This window comes from Camarhynchus parvulus, chromosome 8, assembly GCF_901933205.1.
Source record: "Camarhynchus parvulus chromosome 8, STF_HiC, whole genome shotgun sequence".
Taxonomy (NCBI): Eukaryota; Metazoa; Chordata; class Aves; order Passeriformes; family Thraupidae; genus Camarhynchus; species Camarhynchus parvulus.
This window is the reverse complement of record NC_044578.1, coordinates 11,120,530-11,136,085: the sequence shown is the minus strand read 5'-3', so window position 1 is coordinate 11,136,085 and position 15,556 is coordinate 11,120,530. Positions and strand designations below refer to the sequence as shown.

Here is a 15,556-nt window from a genome sequence, read left to right as displayed (position 1 = left end):
ATTTATTGCAGTGATCACAGGCTTCACCAAAACCATCTCTGACAAAATTTCAAGATTAATAGAATTAGATCCAGTATTTTCCTTAGTTAGGAACTTTCTACTAGGACAGAATATACAGGGAGACCTGTCTGCTGTTAAAGAACACCAGCCACTAGAATTTTGTTAGTGCTCTGAGCACCTGTCCTGGAAGGTGAATGGGACAGGTGAGGTAATTGAAAATCCCAATAATTGAGAAGTGTCCTAAGTGGTCCCTACAGGCTTTTGACAATTCTTAAGTACAATATGGAAAAATTACCACGTCCACTATTCCCTCAAGCCCCAATTATACCTATAGGTTAAAGTTAATTGCTTACATGTGCCTGGGGGTGGAAGGAACCTACAGCTATTTAAGTTTTTCTGCTGGAAAAACAAGAGCTGGAAACCCACCCCTGCAAAAGGAACAAAGAAAAACTCGGAGCTCCAATAACAACATGTACAAAGGCTCCTGAGTTGTCAGCATTAGGAAAATCCATGAATGCCAGAGGTTCATGTCCAAAAAGGAGACACAGGAGTCCTGCTCCTTTACTTGAATAAGGGAGAGCCCACCAGGGCACACCTATGGGGTTTCCTCTCTCGAGGTTTCCCAGGGAGTTCTTGTCCTGAACTCCTGGCCCATGGTGCCCTCTTCCTTTCCCCATGGCTGAGGTACTGGGAAGGTACAGCCTTCCCAAATCACCTACCCCATATTCCCCCTTGAACCTAAGGGTCATTTTACCCCAAAGTTCAGAGGTTCAGGTCTGTGCAGACCCTTTTTCAGGAGCCAACCTGCCTGGGCTCTGCAGCAAACCTGCTGCCCAAAGTCAGCAGAGACATTCAGACCCATTCCAAAGACCTACACACCCACACCTTCACCCAACCAGTGGTTTGTAAAGACATCAGCTTTCCTCTCATCAGCATGGAGTTTCTTCTGCTTACCACCTGAAAGCAAAAACAGTAGAGCCTGTTGTGCTCCTTGTGTTTCTTTACAGTACAAAACAGAATCCTCCTGGCCATTCCTCATGAGAAAGCCTGTGACACTTCCAGAATTCCTCCAAAAGGGATCTGCATTGCAAGGACAGGTTACAGGGCAGCTTTTCTTAAACCCTCATTTTATGTGGCAGAGAAAAGCTTTGCTGTAGGCAAGAAGTGAAGAATCTAGGTCACACCTTGCAGTGAAAAATGTAGACATTTAAGAGATAGAAAGACTTTGATATGTTCCATACTATTTTAAACCATGCCGTTCTGTATGGACTCCTGTGAAAAAGATCTTCAACTTGCTCACAAGCAGGATGTAAAAATGCAAGTAATTTACACTGATCTTCCACTGTTCTCTCAAAATTTCTTGGACTCTTGTCTGGGGGTTGGGTTTTGGGGGTTTATATTCGTGGTAGTGTTTAAGGAGAATTTTTCTTGGGTTTTGTGCAGGGCTTTTTTCAGCTCAGCATTGTCCTCGAGTAAGGACAGAAGATAAAATTTTAAGAACAAGAAAGGTCAAGCCACTTGACCTGGAATGGAGAGAATGAAATGGAGGATGCCTCTCCTTGGTCCAGAGTTTCATTTTTATAAATGTAGACTTGCCATGGCATTAAAATAAATGCACAGCTATACAGTGTTATTGAACTGGAACAGAGAATATTTTTTGTGGATAAGGAAGCTTCAAAATATATATATATAGATGGATCTGTAAACTACAACCCTTCTTCATTATTTCAAAGACACTCCTATCATTCTTGTTCCTGGACTCTATTTTTCATCAACAAAACTCTTCTAACCAGAGATGTGATCTAGTACCAGTGGGTATAGTAATAAAATGTGGCTTCACAGCAAATTTTAGTTTTCCTTATACGCCCAATAATGTCTAAGTTGCTGTCTGGAAAGCTTAAGCTTTTGGAATACCTAGAAAAAGATCAGAAAGTCCAATTTTAAGGGTTAATATATTTTCTAGACAGTGGGAGGCTATAAACCACTGCTCACAAGCAACCGATATTGATGTTTATCTCTTTATTTAATATGCCCAGCATTGAAGCATTTATAACCATTAGATGCCACAATTTCATCTTCCTAACCAAAATTTGACTTGAAAAAAACAACTTGAAGGTTACAGACATAAGTTTGCAAGTTTTCAACAGAATAATAACTTGTAAAAAAATTCTCTACTACTTAAATGTAATATATGGCCTTTGCGGTGCTCCACTATTTACTACAAGGTCTTCTTAATGCAGATAGACATGAAGACAGTTTAACATCAGTATTATCAAAAATATTAACATTTTTTAAAAACCTAAGAATCAGCAGTATCAAAATTACTTAAAGAACGCCTTTCTTTGTTTACAACACGCTGTCTGGCTGATTCTCATGATAAAAGAACATACTATTCTCTAAACAATTTGGTAATGGTTAATTGAGAAAAATGAATGCAAGCAGATCATGCCACATTTACAAAACCAACCTGAAAAAGGATTAAAATGCAGGACTTCCCACATTCCAGCCTAATGGTCAGGTAATGGTAACATGGGTTACATAGCTAGCAACAAAATTCCTGCCTCCAAGGTCCACATTTGGGGCTTTAATGTACATCAACCTCTTTAAATACAACAGGAGCTAGAGAATATCTAGAGATGTTATCCAGATGAGTGTCAAATTTAGTCACATGGAATGCTGCAGTACTATTTTCCACACTCAAAGTTTGCAAACAATTGTCTTTTACTGAAAGAGAAACTCCTCTTCAGGTAATGGGAGACTTCCCTGGACTGCATAGGGAAACTATGCTGAGTATCTTCCTTCCTCGAGCGGCTGGGGAAAAAGTAACTGCAGTGGTATGAAGAGGCTAAGGAGGGATAGTTTTTCAGTGTCCATCTCAAGAACAGAAATAGGATGCACCAAGTGAATTTGGAGGTGTTTCCTGTGCATGTGGCAGTCCTTGGCACAGGATGCAATAAAACTCCATGGGCTCACAAGAAGATTGTGCAAGTTCACAAAGTTCATGAAGGGTTATGGAATAAACAGAAACCACTGCAGACTCAGGAGGTCTGCCCTCCAGGATTGCTAAGAGCTGGAAGAGAGCAGGGGAAAAACTGTCTGATGCTTGCTTTGGTCTTTTATTTCTGCCAAGTAGGCCTTTGGTCTCACCTTTCACAGCCAGGCTTATATGTGCATTAGTGTAATCTCCCTCATTATTATTTCAATGATATTCTGTAGTCTTTGGGATGATTGGAGCATCAAACTCCATAAGCACAGGTCTAGAGCTGCTTATGAGATGAAAGGCATCAACACCTTGCTGGCAGCCCTAAAGCCCCTGCACAGAAATGGGAACAGGAGGGCTCAGATCTCCACATCTTGCTGCTCAGAGTCCCACACAACAGCTCTAAAAAGCTCAGTCATATCTCCAAGTACCTGTTTAAACTATCTCCTTCAAAAATAAACACCACTTCAGGTAAGATACTTGAAAAGCAACTCAGAGGCCTTGGGAGCCTTACAAATAACACACAGGCTCCTATGATCTAAATTCTCACTGATATCAGAGAAACAGAAATCAGGCACCAAGGATATTTCTTATTGTCTGCCTAAATGCTTAAACTGCTTTTCAAAAATGAGACTGAGCCCCAGCAATCCTGCAAATTTTTTTAAACCCCAAGCGTGACAGGCTTTTGTATTGTTACCCCTTGGGCCAACATGATGCCATCTTCAGCACTTTATGCCCAGCCTTATCAGTCCTGGCAGGGCCCTGGCTTCACAGCTTGAAAATCTGTGCAGAGAAAAACATCTGGCAGCAATCTGAATGTGGCTCCTCTTCAGCTGCCTGATTAACAGTGCACACTGGGCTTGGATACCCACTATCTGTGACACCTCCTTACACCTCTCACCAGGCTCCCTGGGGAAGGACAGTCACAAACCACAAAAAACCCTCAAATTCAAAGAGCAGTCTCTGCAACTGATTTGTATTTTCAGTTAATATTCCTAATTTCTAAGATTCAGGGCCTGATTTCAGTTCTTCTAACAGCAGTAGATGTATGATTGGCAGAAGTAGGTTCACAAAGAAGGGAAAAAACCCCAAACCTGTTCCCCCTGCTCTCCCCCCAGAATTCCTTCCATCCACACTCTGGTATCAAGACTGTAAAAACGCCCAACACATTAGTTGGAGAGGAAAAAAAAGCTGAACAAGAAAACCCAGAGACTGCAGTTGCTATGAAGTATGTCCTACATAATACAAAATTATTGACACCACTCCCAGCCATCTTCTGGGACATTCTGTGGCAGATGGGAAGCTCCTGTGGGACAGGCACGCATCTACAAGAGACTGGAGAGACTGGGACAACACAGATTTTACCACGTTGCTGTGTGCACCTTTCACACATATCACCACATTCTGTGTGGTCTCTGCCATCAGGAACCCAAGAGCCTTTTCTTTAATAATTTTAATTCCCATATTGTATAAAAGCAGGATTCTGCTTGTGGTAGAAACATGGAGAGCAATAGAGTAGCCAGATGCAAGGAAAAGAGCAGGGTGGCTGAAAAGTCAAACAGAGTGAGAACAGCTGCCAGACAGATAAATCTGTAGCAAATAAGAGTCTTCTCACTTGTAACATCTGTCAATACCACACCATCTCAAAAAGAGGAGAAAGCAAGGCAGGAGCATAAAACAAGGATCCGAGGCTACTGAGATGCGTTAATAGAATATTCATAGAAGAAAGGAACAAAAGGCACAAGGTGAAATCTAACCCAAATAATGCCAATGTCTTGAGAAGAACTGCACACAGTTGTGTTGACACTGCTGAGAAGATGAGAAATCTCCTAATGTATCAGGCACAAATATTTTCTCATGCAATCAGACATGCAAGACTTCTTATCCCACTGAGCTTCCTTTTCTGCTAGCAAGAGGATTAAGGGCCAATCTAGTCAATGAGCTTCTTCCCATTGACTTTTATGAGCTCTGGGCTTATGTGTCATGGCCAACACATGTTGTGCAGCATTTGTTTTGTCACCATCCAAAGAGAAAATTATTTCAGGCTTTTTCATATCCACTTGCTGAATCAGAAAGCAAGCAATTTTGCTAACAGCAGTAGCAAATAGCTGGGAGGAGAGAAGACAAAATTAATTCTGGACCTTCAAAAGCCAAATTACTGAGCTATTCAGTCAGTAATTGACACACTAAAATATAATAAGGAGTCCTAAAGACTGGATTCCCCGAAATCACCTGAAGAGCCTTTACATTCCAACGGGGGGGGGAAGAGGGAAGGGAGTCAGGACAGAACAAGCCAGACTTGCACATGTACAGCCAGACCCAGTATAAAACTGTCAGGATGGACATTTTGTTTTAGTGTACAAAGAACTGAACAGGACATCCTGAATTAATTCAAATTATGACCAATACAAATGACAACAGGTCTAATAATTTCCTGTATGTTCACAATGCCCGTAAGATAACATCACAGTACAGTCAAAGTAGAATTCAAAGGTCTGAACAGGAGAGAGCATTTCTCCTCCATGCTTGAGCTACCTGATCTTTTCTCTGTGGTAGCCAGTGAGACCACCCAAGGGGATGGCCTGAGTTGTGCCAGGGGAGGTTTGGGTCAGATATTAGAAAAAGATTCACCCAAACAGTGATTGGATCCTGGACCAGGCTCCCCAGGGCAGTGGTCACAGCACCAACCTGACAGAGCTCAAGAAGCATTTGGACAATGCTCTCAGGCACAAATGGTGTGAATTTGGGGGATCATCCTGTGCAGGGCCAGGAGTCGATGATCCTTGTGGGTCCCTTCCAACTCAGATTCTGTGAACTCATTAACTGAAAGGAATCTAGTCTTTTACAATGTTCCTTTACTTAAAGCACTTTTCTATAGGTAGATTTCATGACAACACACTTCAGTCATTACTGTAACAAAGAGTGAACAGAAAATTTGTACTAGCAACACTGTACAGCAACTTGTGAGAAATGCAAAAATGAAGGAAAACTGAAAGGAGAAGAAAAGTTACAGAAAGATGTTCTACAAACACACAGTCATTTGATTGGTTTTGGACCTTCTTAAGAAACCACAAGACAGGGGCAAAAACTTCTAATACCTCATCAAGCAGCTTAAATGCATGGATTGTAGACCACTTTTTGAACATGGATTAATTCTGCCCACCTATGCTTTGCATTCAGACATATCCTGCCAATACAAGCATCTTCATTTTTATCTGAAGGAGTGAACAACTGCCTGCATTTCTATGCTCTTTCTCAGTAATGGTAACAGTGCACTACCTTATGCTTCCAACACTCCCACAGTTTGCTGCCTCTGCTTCCAGGGCATAGTTATAGAGAAAGTATTTTTCATGTTTACTTGTATTTCTTCTGTCATGCATGTGGTATTACATTCACGATTTTGTATGCTCTCTGCAAATACAGTCCTCAAAAAAATATTTTGACATTTGTTTCTGCTTCCAAACTACAACTCCAAATTAATTTTCATCATATATTGTCAAAAAAACCCCAACAACAAAACCCAAAAAAAAAAAAAAAAAAAGAAAAAAAACCAAAAAAACCAACAAAACCACACACACCAAAAAAAAACCAAACCAAAAAAAAACGACCACTAAACAACCAGGGGCATAATCTACACACAGCTGCACATTCTGAAGGTACTTTCAGCTAAGCTTTTAAATTATGAATTATTCATGTGTGATATTCACCATTTCACAGAACAGCAATCAAAATGAAGTGTGAGGTTTTTTCTACTTTGTAGGCTGCTTATAAATATCCATACTCAGCTCTGTAGTCCCATATCCTTGCCTCAGACAAGGCCTTTAGTGGGTTTTATGATGTCAACAAAAATACTTTTTGCATCTACAGTATGCTTAAAATCTGTCTCAGATGCCACCCCCACACACAAATCCCATTCATGGAGCTCCAATCAGACTCCTTTAGCTCCCACAAGGCCACACTGGCAGGGTGATGAGACCACCTGGCTGAGGCTCAAAATAGTTTGAGAGTCAGCCAAGAAATGTAATAATTAAACCTGTTAATTCATGGCACTGCTAAGAAAAGGAAACAAAAAGACATGACTGCTGGAATGGGATGAGGACCGTGCCCCAAAGCAGAGACTGTGCAACTCCCAGCCCCACCTTGTCCTTGGGTTTCTGACCGTGTCTCTGCTCCAGGTTCTTGTTTCCTTCACCAAAGTTACTCTGCCAGACAAATTAGCTCTTTTGGATATTCACAGCCCAGCTAGCATTAATATTAGCCACAGCCATGAAGGTCAGCTTGAATATGAGAATATGCCCTATTTATTCGTTCTCTAACTGAAGACTGCTCTGGCCTCTAAAGCATAAAAACTGTTTTCTTTGCTGACAGGTATGCTATACAAAAAAGAAGGAAAGGAAATGATTCTGAGAGACAGGTACAAATCCATCTCCAAATATCAGTCTTCAAATATACCAAGCACCCATCTTTGGCTGGAGTATAAGGCAGGATTAACTTTCAAAATGTCAGAGTGCCACATGCATTGTTTTCCCAGATGCTGGTTTCCATCAAGTAGGTTTTAGTGTCATCTTTTTCACATGCAGTGTTGAATTCGTTGCTCCTGCCTAAGAAGACAGTACTAATGTATACAGGTGAGTCCCCACAACTGCTTTTACCAGTAAGTGTGAACTACAGAAAGCACCACACTACATCTGAAACAACTTCTAAGGAACTGGGGAGAAAAGAAAAAAAAAAAAAACCACCACAACTTTTTTTTTTTATGGTCTGAGTAACTTACAAACACTCTTCAAACAATTACAAAGTGTTAGCAACACCAAGCCCTACCAGCAATGCGTTCATTTTAAGAGGCAGAACACAGCTTACTAAACTGCTTTACGTATGTTCAATAAATCATTTATAATGAACTGTGAAACCCTTAGGAAAAAATAAATACAATAAATTAGGTTCATTTGGTAAATGCAGCTATTGGCTAAGTATTTAATAAAGCACTCATAACAGAGCATATGAAGCATTTGTTTATAGCATCACATGCTTACTAAACTATTCACCACTGAAACAGGCAACCTTTAATAAAAACTCACTAAATTTAATCCTGAATATTATTGACCTGCTCTAGTTGTTAAATACATCATTCATAACACATTTAATGAAACATTTATTCCAAGTTATGCAGCCCTCAAAACAAACACATTTTCACAGCAGTTGAAATAGCACCAGTCTTCTCTGCAGTAACTACTTCATAGTTCATGATGAATGTATTAACAATTTATAGGCTATCCTGACTTCAGGCAGAAGACATTCCTTTGGGTACCCAGCAGAACTGAACAGCAGGGTAGAGAAACACCACATGAACATCATGCCCTTCCAGAGACTTCCAGAGTGAAATCCCTGCTTCCTTTGGTCCTGGAAGGATCCTTTAAAACAGGGGGCTGTTTCTTTTTGTCTTTGAACTCCTGCAATTACCCTAAGACTTGCCAGATTTTCAAAGTTTACCTTCTGTTTCTCCAGTGTATTTATGCCTTAGAAGTGGGCAGTGCTTTGGACTCAGCTTGAGAGAGCAAGCTGGTGTAGTACATTTGGTATGACACAGTTAAAGGGTTAAGATCCCAGCACTTTCAAGCAGCTTAAAAAGTTAACCAGAAAAAAAAAACCCTCTCCATCAAGTAAGGTGGTATTAAACACCTTTTTTGTTTTGTTGAATTATGACTTGCATGTAATAATTTGATTCTTCATAATTGAAATATCAGTCATCCTCCAAATAAAAGATGCAGGTGCACTCACTGCTACATTTCCTGGCAAATGACCACCACCAACCTTGACATTGGGACACAGCTTTGTCACTGCATCTGATTTCAATTAAGCCATGCTTTTTTTCTTGGAAATGCTGTGCAGACCATTAGCTGTTACCTTGAAACTTCAGTAAGAGCAGAAGCTCTGCAGAATTCAATTCTGTTCATTCTTATTCCAGTGAACCCTTCCTGTTGCTAATGAAGTTGTGCCTATTTACCCAGAAATCTGGTTATTGGTAGCAAATAAAATATGCAAAACAATAATATTAATTTTTAAAGAGCTCTGTGCTGCATCTTTTATACCATGGAAATGTGTTCTGACTTAGAGAAGCATGCAAGCCTGTTGTCAACACCTCTGTGGGGTGACTCAGTACTGCTCAAAATACTTGCTGTATTTATTTCTCTGTCCCAACACTATTCCCTCCCTATTGTTTTCCCATTTCAAAATTTTTTTCCAACCTGTCCTCTGAAGCACACAGTTTTTTTCAAAAGCAACAAAATAAGATAAAATGCCTTCAAATTCCTGAATGGTTAAAAAAAATGCTTAAAACACTTAAAGCAGACCCAATTCCCTATGTCAGGGCAACCAGTTTCTCATTACTGAATCTGAAGAATTCTGCATGTGTCTGCCCTGGAAAGACAATCCTGATGAAGCAAGAATTGTGAACAAATCAGAGCACAAATTTTTCATCTTTTTTTTTTTTTTAACTTACTATACTGCTCTGTTATGATACTCCTTTAAAAGCAGAGCTTAAGAAAGAAGTGAGATTCTTTCCTCTGGGCAGTATAGGTCAAGCCTTACAGAAAGCAGGCTAATTAATCCCATCTGAGTACAGTCAGAGCTGACCTTGCACAAGTTTCCTAGAAATATGCAAAAGCCTAGACAAGAAGAATTCAAACTAAGAGACTAAAACTTCAAATTCTTGTAGCTGATCAGAAATTTCTGTTGTTGTTAAACCATATGCAATGAAAAAATACCTTCTAATAAAATACCTTTTATTAGAAAATAAAAACATAAATAAATTATCTGCAGTCTCCTATTTTCCTAGATTCTAAATTTAAGTAGAAAGCTCAGAAAAGAGCAGATTATTCAAAACATCCTTTTGAGATACTGTCCTTGACAGTTAAGCTAGACTTGCACAAAGAATTGTGACCATCATGTTAGAATGAATTAATTTGTCAGACACCAGGTAATTGACCTTTCATTCCAACAAACATTCTACAACTTTATCAGTAAGCACTTCAGCAGACAGTTGATTTTAAGCTATGGTGAACAAATGGCAAATAGAAAAAAAAATGTTGACAATATATTTGCATCATAATCTTCAAAAAAAAAACAAAACAAAAAAAAAAAACTAAGATGAGAACAAAGCAAAGCATTTCTCCAACTCCTCTGAAACCCACCAGACTTTGTTTGGGCACATCTAGCAGTCATAATCCATGAACAATATTGTACATTCTGCCATTCCAGGAAATACAATGTTGTGAAATTCAAATAACAGTTTTCTCATATACAGCTTGGCTGAAGCAGAACTCAGAGTTTCCTGTGCCTGCACTACAACCCTTGAGGAACAAGGAAAGGTGTGGATTTCAGCAGAAACAGACAGCTGGAATAAATCACTCCTGCTTATCATACTCATATCTATTAAAGGCATATGTATCACGGATTCCATCACTTATCCCTAACACTAAAAAACCTCTACAGAATTTTCATACCAGTAATAAGCTATAAACCTCACTGCAGGTAACCTCTCTTGTATTACATCCAGCTTAACCTTCTTGGTGAAAAAGTTAATAACCCTGAATACAGGTTTTAAATAGGGTCCTTTGGGAAAATGGGGCAGGATGAGAGAGTGAACTGCAGAAAGAAAAACTGAAAAGAAAAGGACTGAGTATGCACTCACTTCTTCACAAACCATCAAATTACTAGAGGCTCATCAGTTTAGCTAGATTTTCCTGTCTCGTTGAACATAGGCAGAAAAAGAAGAGTTACACTCCACCACTTCAGAAAATTCTCAACTGAGTGCGTTATGCATGAACAAATTAAATTTAGGCTCTAGGACAAAAAACCCTGTCACATTAAAATTTTCTGCCAAATATAACCCTTCAAGCATTCTCAAGAGTAATGCAAATTGTAATTCCTTTCAGGAGAAGCTTGCACTTAATTGTAGAGACCTTGAAAAAAGATCAAGGATGCCACACTCATGATAGCCAGACAGCAAATTATTCGTGTCCTGAGCCAATTGGTAAATGGTTTCTCTACTAATGACTGAGAGGCCACTGCTTCTATTTCTTTATCTGCCCCTCTATGTGTAAATTAAACTTCCAGTGTTTTTATCTTCTGGATCTCAGCAAAATTAATCAAAGAACCAAAAAGTCTTGGCCGGCCCACAGGTGAGGGTGATTCTGTTAACACAGCTATTAGACATGCTTCAATAAACCCACTACATATGGTACACTACAACGTTATGAATGGCAGCAGCAGCATTGAAGAAGCCATAAAATTGAGGAATAATTAAGACTGGGAGACCTCTGGAGATCATCTTGCCAAACCACCTGCCTGAAGCAGACCTAATTTCAAAGTCACATCAGATTGCTCAGGGCCTTGTCATTTTGAGTTTAGTGTATATCTAAGGCTGTTTTTGCCAGGCCCCTGTGTCAGTAATATTCCAGCCTTGTTCTCCTCATATTCATTGGAAGTTTCCTTGTTGCAGCTCATGACACTTCCCACTATGCTCCTATGAGATAAACCTGCTTCATCTCTTCTAACCCTTCTGGAGGTAGCACTCTGCCAAAAGCTGCTCCCCAGGTCTTCGCTTTTCCAGGCTAGGCAAACCCAGTTGCCTCAGACTCACAAGATTGTTCTTTTCTAACAACTAGGACATTAGTGGGTGGTTATCTGCCTCCCACCATCCTTTGCAAAGCACAAACCTCAGACTTCGGGGATTTTTCACTTTTAATTTTAGTTCCTATTAAAAGAAGGCACACACATCCCAACTTCCCATACACACAGACATGCCTGTTATTTGTTCTAGGGAATGGAGGCAGCAGACAGACTTCCATAACAGCTGATCACAGAATCACAGAATGAACCAGGCTGGAAAACACCTTTGAGATCATCAAGTCCATCCTATGACCTAACACCTCCTCATCAACTAAACCACAGCACTGAGTGCCACATCCAGTCTTTTTCTAAACACATCCAGGGACGGTGACCCTACCACCTCCCTGAGCAGATGATTCCAGTGCCCAATCACTCTTTCAGTGAAGAATTTTTTCCTGACATCTGATCTAAACTTCCCCTGGTGCAATTTAAGACTGTGTCCTTTTGTTCTGTCAGTTGTTGCCTGGAAGAAGAGACTGACCCTCACCTGATTACAACAACCTTTCAGGGAGTTGTACAGAGTGGTAAGGTCGCCCCTGAGTCTCCTTTGCTCCAGGCTGAACAGCCCCAGCTCCCTCAGTCATTCCTCACAGGGTTTGTGTTCCAAGCCCATCACCAGCTGTGTTGCCTGGCTCGGGACACGTTGAGTTTCTCAACATCCTTCCTAAACTGAGGGGCCCAGAACTTGACACAAACTGGATCCAACAAGTGTGCTCCATTTGTTTTGCCACACTCCAGAATTACTCTTGGCCTGTGGCAAGAAAAGAACAGGGGCAAGCCCTGATCTCCGCTGGGTGCCTACATTTACCAGCGAAGAGGCAAGCTCTAAAGATCCATAGTTAAAGGCCTCTCTTTTGAAGAGAGGCCTTAATTAAGCCAGATGACAGGCTGTCATTACAAGAAATGCCTTCGGGCAGCCTCATTTATTGAGCCTTCCCAGGTGGCACCCACTGCTGGCTCTGGAGAGGCAGCAAGCCCGGCACAGCCCCACGACCTGGCACAGGCACAGCCCGGGGCACTCACTGTGCCTGGCGCTCATGGAACACGGCTTGGCTCCGCAGAGCAAGAGGCAAAACAAAACATTTCGATCTGTATTTTGTTAACCAACACACATAAAACAAACAGTGTTGTAACACAAAGGAGAAGCCAACTTTTCTTTCCTCTCACGACAAAAACAGTTCTGGAACCCTGCTGATGCTGTCTTTGGCACTATGCATACAGTGTCATGCAATCCCACCTGTGCCATGAATTACCAACAGTCTAAGCTACAAATTAACACCAAGAAAACATTCAAAGCACAGTCCCTCTCACAGCTCTGCAGTAAATATTACTGCAGTTGCCTACACTTGTTTTGTGCTTCAATAGCAACAATAATATTAAAACAGGAAAAAAAAAAGCCCAGACTAAAATTCTGTTATTTCTTCCTAATGGTTGACATCTTCCAGTCTGTCTATGGCTTCTCATTTTCCCACTTCAGTGCTGGAAAACCCTATCTTCCCATCCATATGCAGCCATTGCTTTTGCCTCAGTTCCAACCACCACACTCAGCCCATCAACCAAATTCAAGGATTTAAGGATGATTGTCTTTCACAGCTCTCACTCCTCTATTTTTCCCACATTGTGGGTGTGGGGAGAAAAGGATCTACTCACTCCTAGCTACTTAAGAGTTTAACAGATCAATTAGTCAGTTGAGATATCTGACATCCTATTTTATTTAGAATCATTGTGCAGGTAGAAAGAAATTACCAATTCTAAAGCTTCAAAGAGTAAGAAACCAAAACTTCAGATTTCTCTTTCTCTTGTTTGCATCAGTTCTGCAAAGAAATAAAATGTGCTGTAAAAACTAACTTTATCTTACCCCTTTTTCATATAAATTTTCATATTCAGTCTCTTGTGCAATATTAGCCCATATGTTTTCCTGTGTATTGTACAAATAAGCATAATTTAAGCTTCTCATGTACAATTGACTGTGAAATCCATTAGAAAATTACAGTACAAAGATAGAAGAAAATTTATAACTTCTCAGGTAACATTTCTAAATACCACATAATTTTACTTTCAAATCATTAAAGTAGTTTTTTCCTGTAATATCCAAGCAAGGGCTTGTCACAGCTGATGATTAAGTTGCCATTCAGAGAATACCTTCAGGGATAGCCCAGGCTAATTCCCAGTCCTATTGCAGTTGTTTGATAAGATGCACACAGCATTTCTAATATTTCATTTCTGACTGGCAGAGTGTAATAAATTAGGAAAAAGAAGTGACATTCCTTATCAAAACCTAACCCAACTGTCTATTTTTAGACCTGATTCCCAGACTCAGTTTTCAGAAGATACTTTCATACAACTTCATTTAAATAACAGTAATACTTATCTATTTGCAGGCTGGCAATTCAAAGCATGCATTGGCCTTCATCTGCTTTGAATTAATCCTTTGCATCTGCTATTATAGTTCAAAGAAATTTCTTCAATTAGGTTTAATTACTTCCTTCCACTGCTTTGGATACAGCCCTTATTATATTTCATTACCTTTCCTCACGGACTGCATGGAAAATAGATGCCTAATACAAGTACAAAACCAACAAATTTATTAAGGAAGTATATTACATATACATAATAATACTGTACATATATCACACTAATTAAGTTATTATCATAGGCTGCAATCATATAAATGGAATATTAGGAAGGAACTTTTCACAGAAGATCAGCAAAATCTGATTTATTCTCTGAAGTTTTTAATACCTTTCTTACTGAATTTATAAGTACTTTTAAATTCCTGAAAGGAAACATGCCTATTAAAGCACAAAAATAATTTATGCTTTTTACTCCAGGGCATATTAAAGAACATCATCTAGACAGTGAGTTGGTTACCAATGACATTCCTCTGTACTCCGCCTGTCTAGCAGTTATAGAAGCATGCAAAAGAGCTTCAGTCTTTCCAGTTGCCTGGAATACCATACCCATGATTCAACAGGGATCCCATAATCTCACTTTTTTCCCAACTGCAGATGGTAGGGAAGATGAAGTAAAGCAATGCTAGTGCTATGTAAGTAAAGCTTTGTTCCCCATTTTGTCTGGATGAAAGGTCACAAATGTACATTGGAAAAGCAAAGCATAACTCCTTTACATAAAATGAATAATCACTATTTTGAACCATAACAATCCTATGTCAACCAAAGGGAAACATTAGATCAATGTTACCATAACATATCTGGTCCAAGCAATGAGATAACCTTTAAAGGTACCTTCCAATCCAAACTGTTCTATGATCCTATGAAAACAGTAATTTTTTTTAAATAGTAATAAAATACTGATAAACAATAAAACTAACAATTAATAAACTGTACAGCTGTTTACAGAACACTTTAGTGATTGAAGAAACACATGACTAGTAATCACACATCTCAGGCTGCTAGAGTCATAGACCTTGGAAACTGAACAAATTCAAAACTCATTTTCATTTAGCACAAGTAAATAAATGTTTCCTCCCAGTAAATATTTTTAAATCAATTGAACGGTCGGGTTTTTGTTCTATTTTAGTTCCACACAGACCCCCCTCAAGCAGACTTCCCACAGTTTTATCTAACATACTGATGAGTTTTCCATTTTCCTTCTTTCAAGAATGTTTATTTCCATAAATGGATGACATTTTTCCCTAGCTCGTTTGAGAGCACTTTCGTGCAATGCTTCACGAGACATTTTGCAAACACAAGGGATGCTTAATGGTGCCATTAGCAAAATCCTGACAAGCCATGGTACCTTGCCTTGAGGCCCAGAAGGAAATTCATCTCTCTGGCCTCATTCATGAGGGGCTTAGGGCTTCCCGTTCAGAGAAAGATGGGGCAGAAAGAAAAAAACTAAAAAGGAGTAACGCTGTCAAATTCCATTTTCTTTTCACTGTCACTG

At 39.7% G+C, this 15,556-nt stretch overlaps 1 protein-coding gene across 1 annotated transcript in view; it reads right to left on the bottom strand.

Annotated features, from left to right (window-relative positions):
- The window catches only part of ST6GALNAC3 (ST6 N-acetylgalactosaminide alpha-2,6-sialyltransferase 3), a 188,204-nt gene extending 187,527 nt beyond the window's left edge, over positions 1 to 677 (bottom strand). Inside the window, exon 1 of the mRNA XM_030953567.1 lies at positions 427 to 677. Within this exon, the coding sequence (XP_030809427.1) occupies positions 427 to 677 (251 nt within the window). The remainder of the gene's footprint in view (positions 1 to 426) is intronic.
- Positions 678 to 15,556: the final 14,879 nt, after the last annotated feature.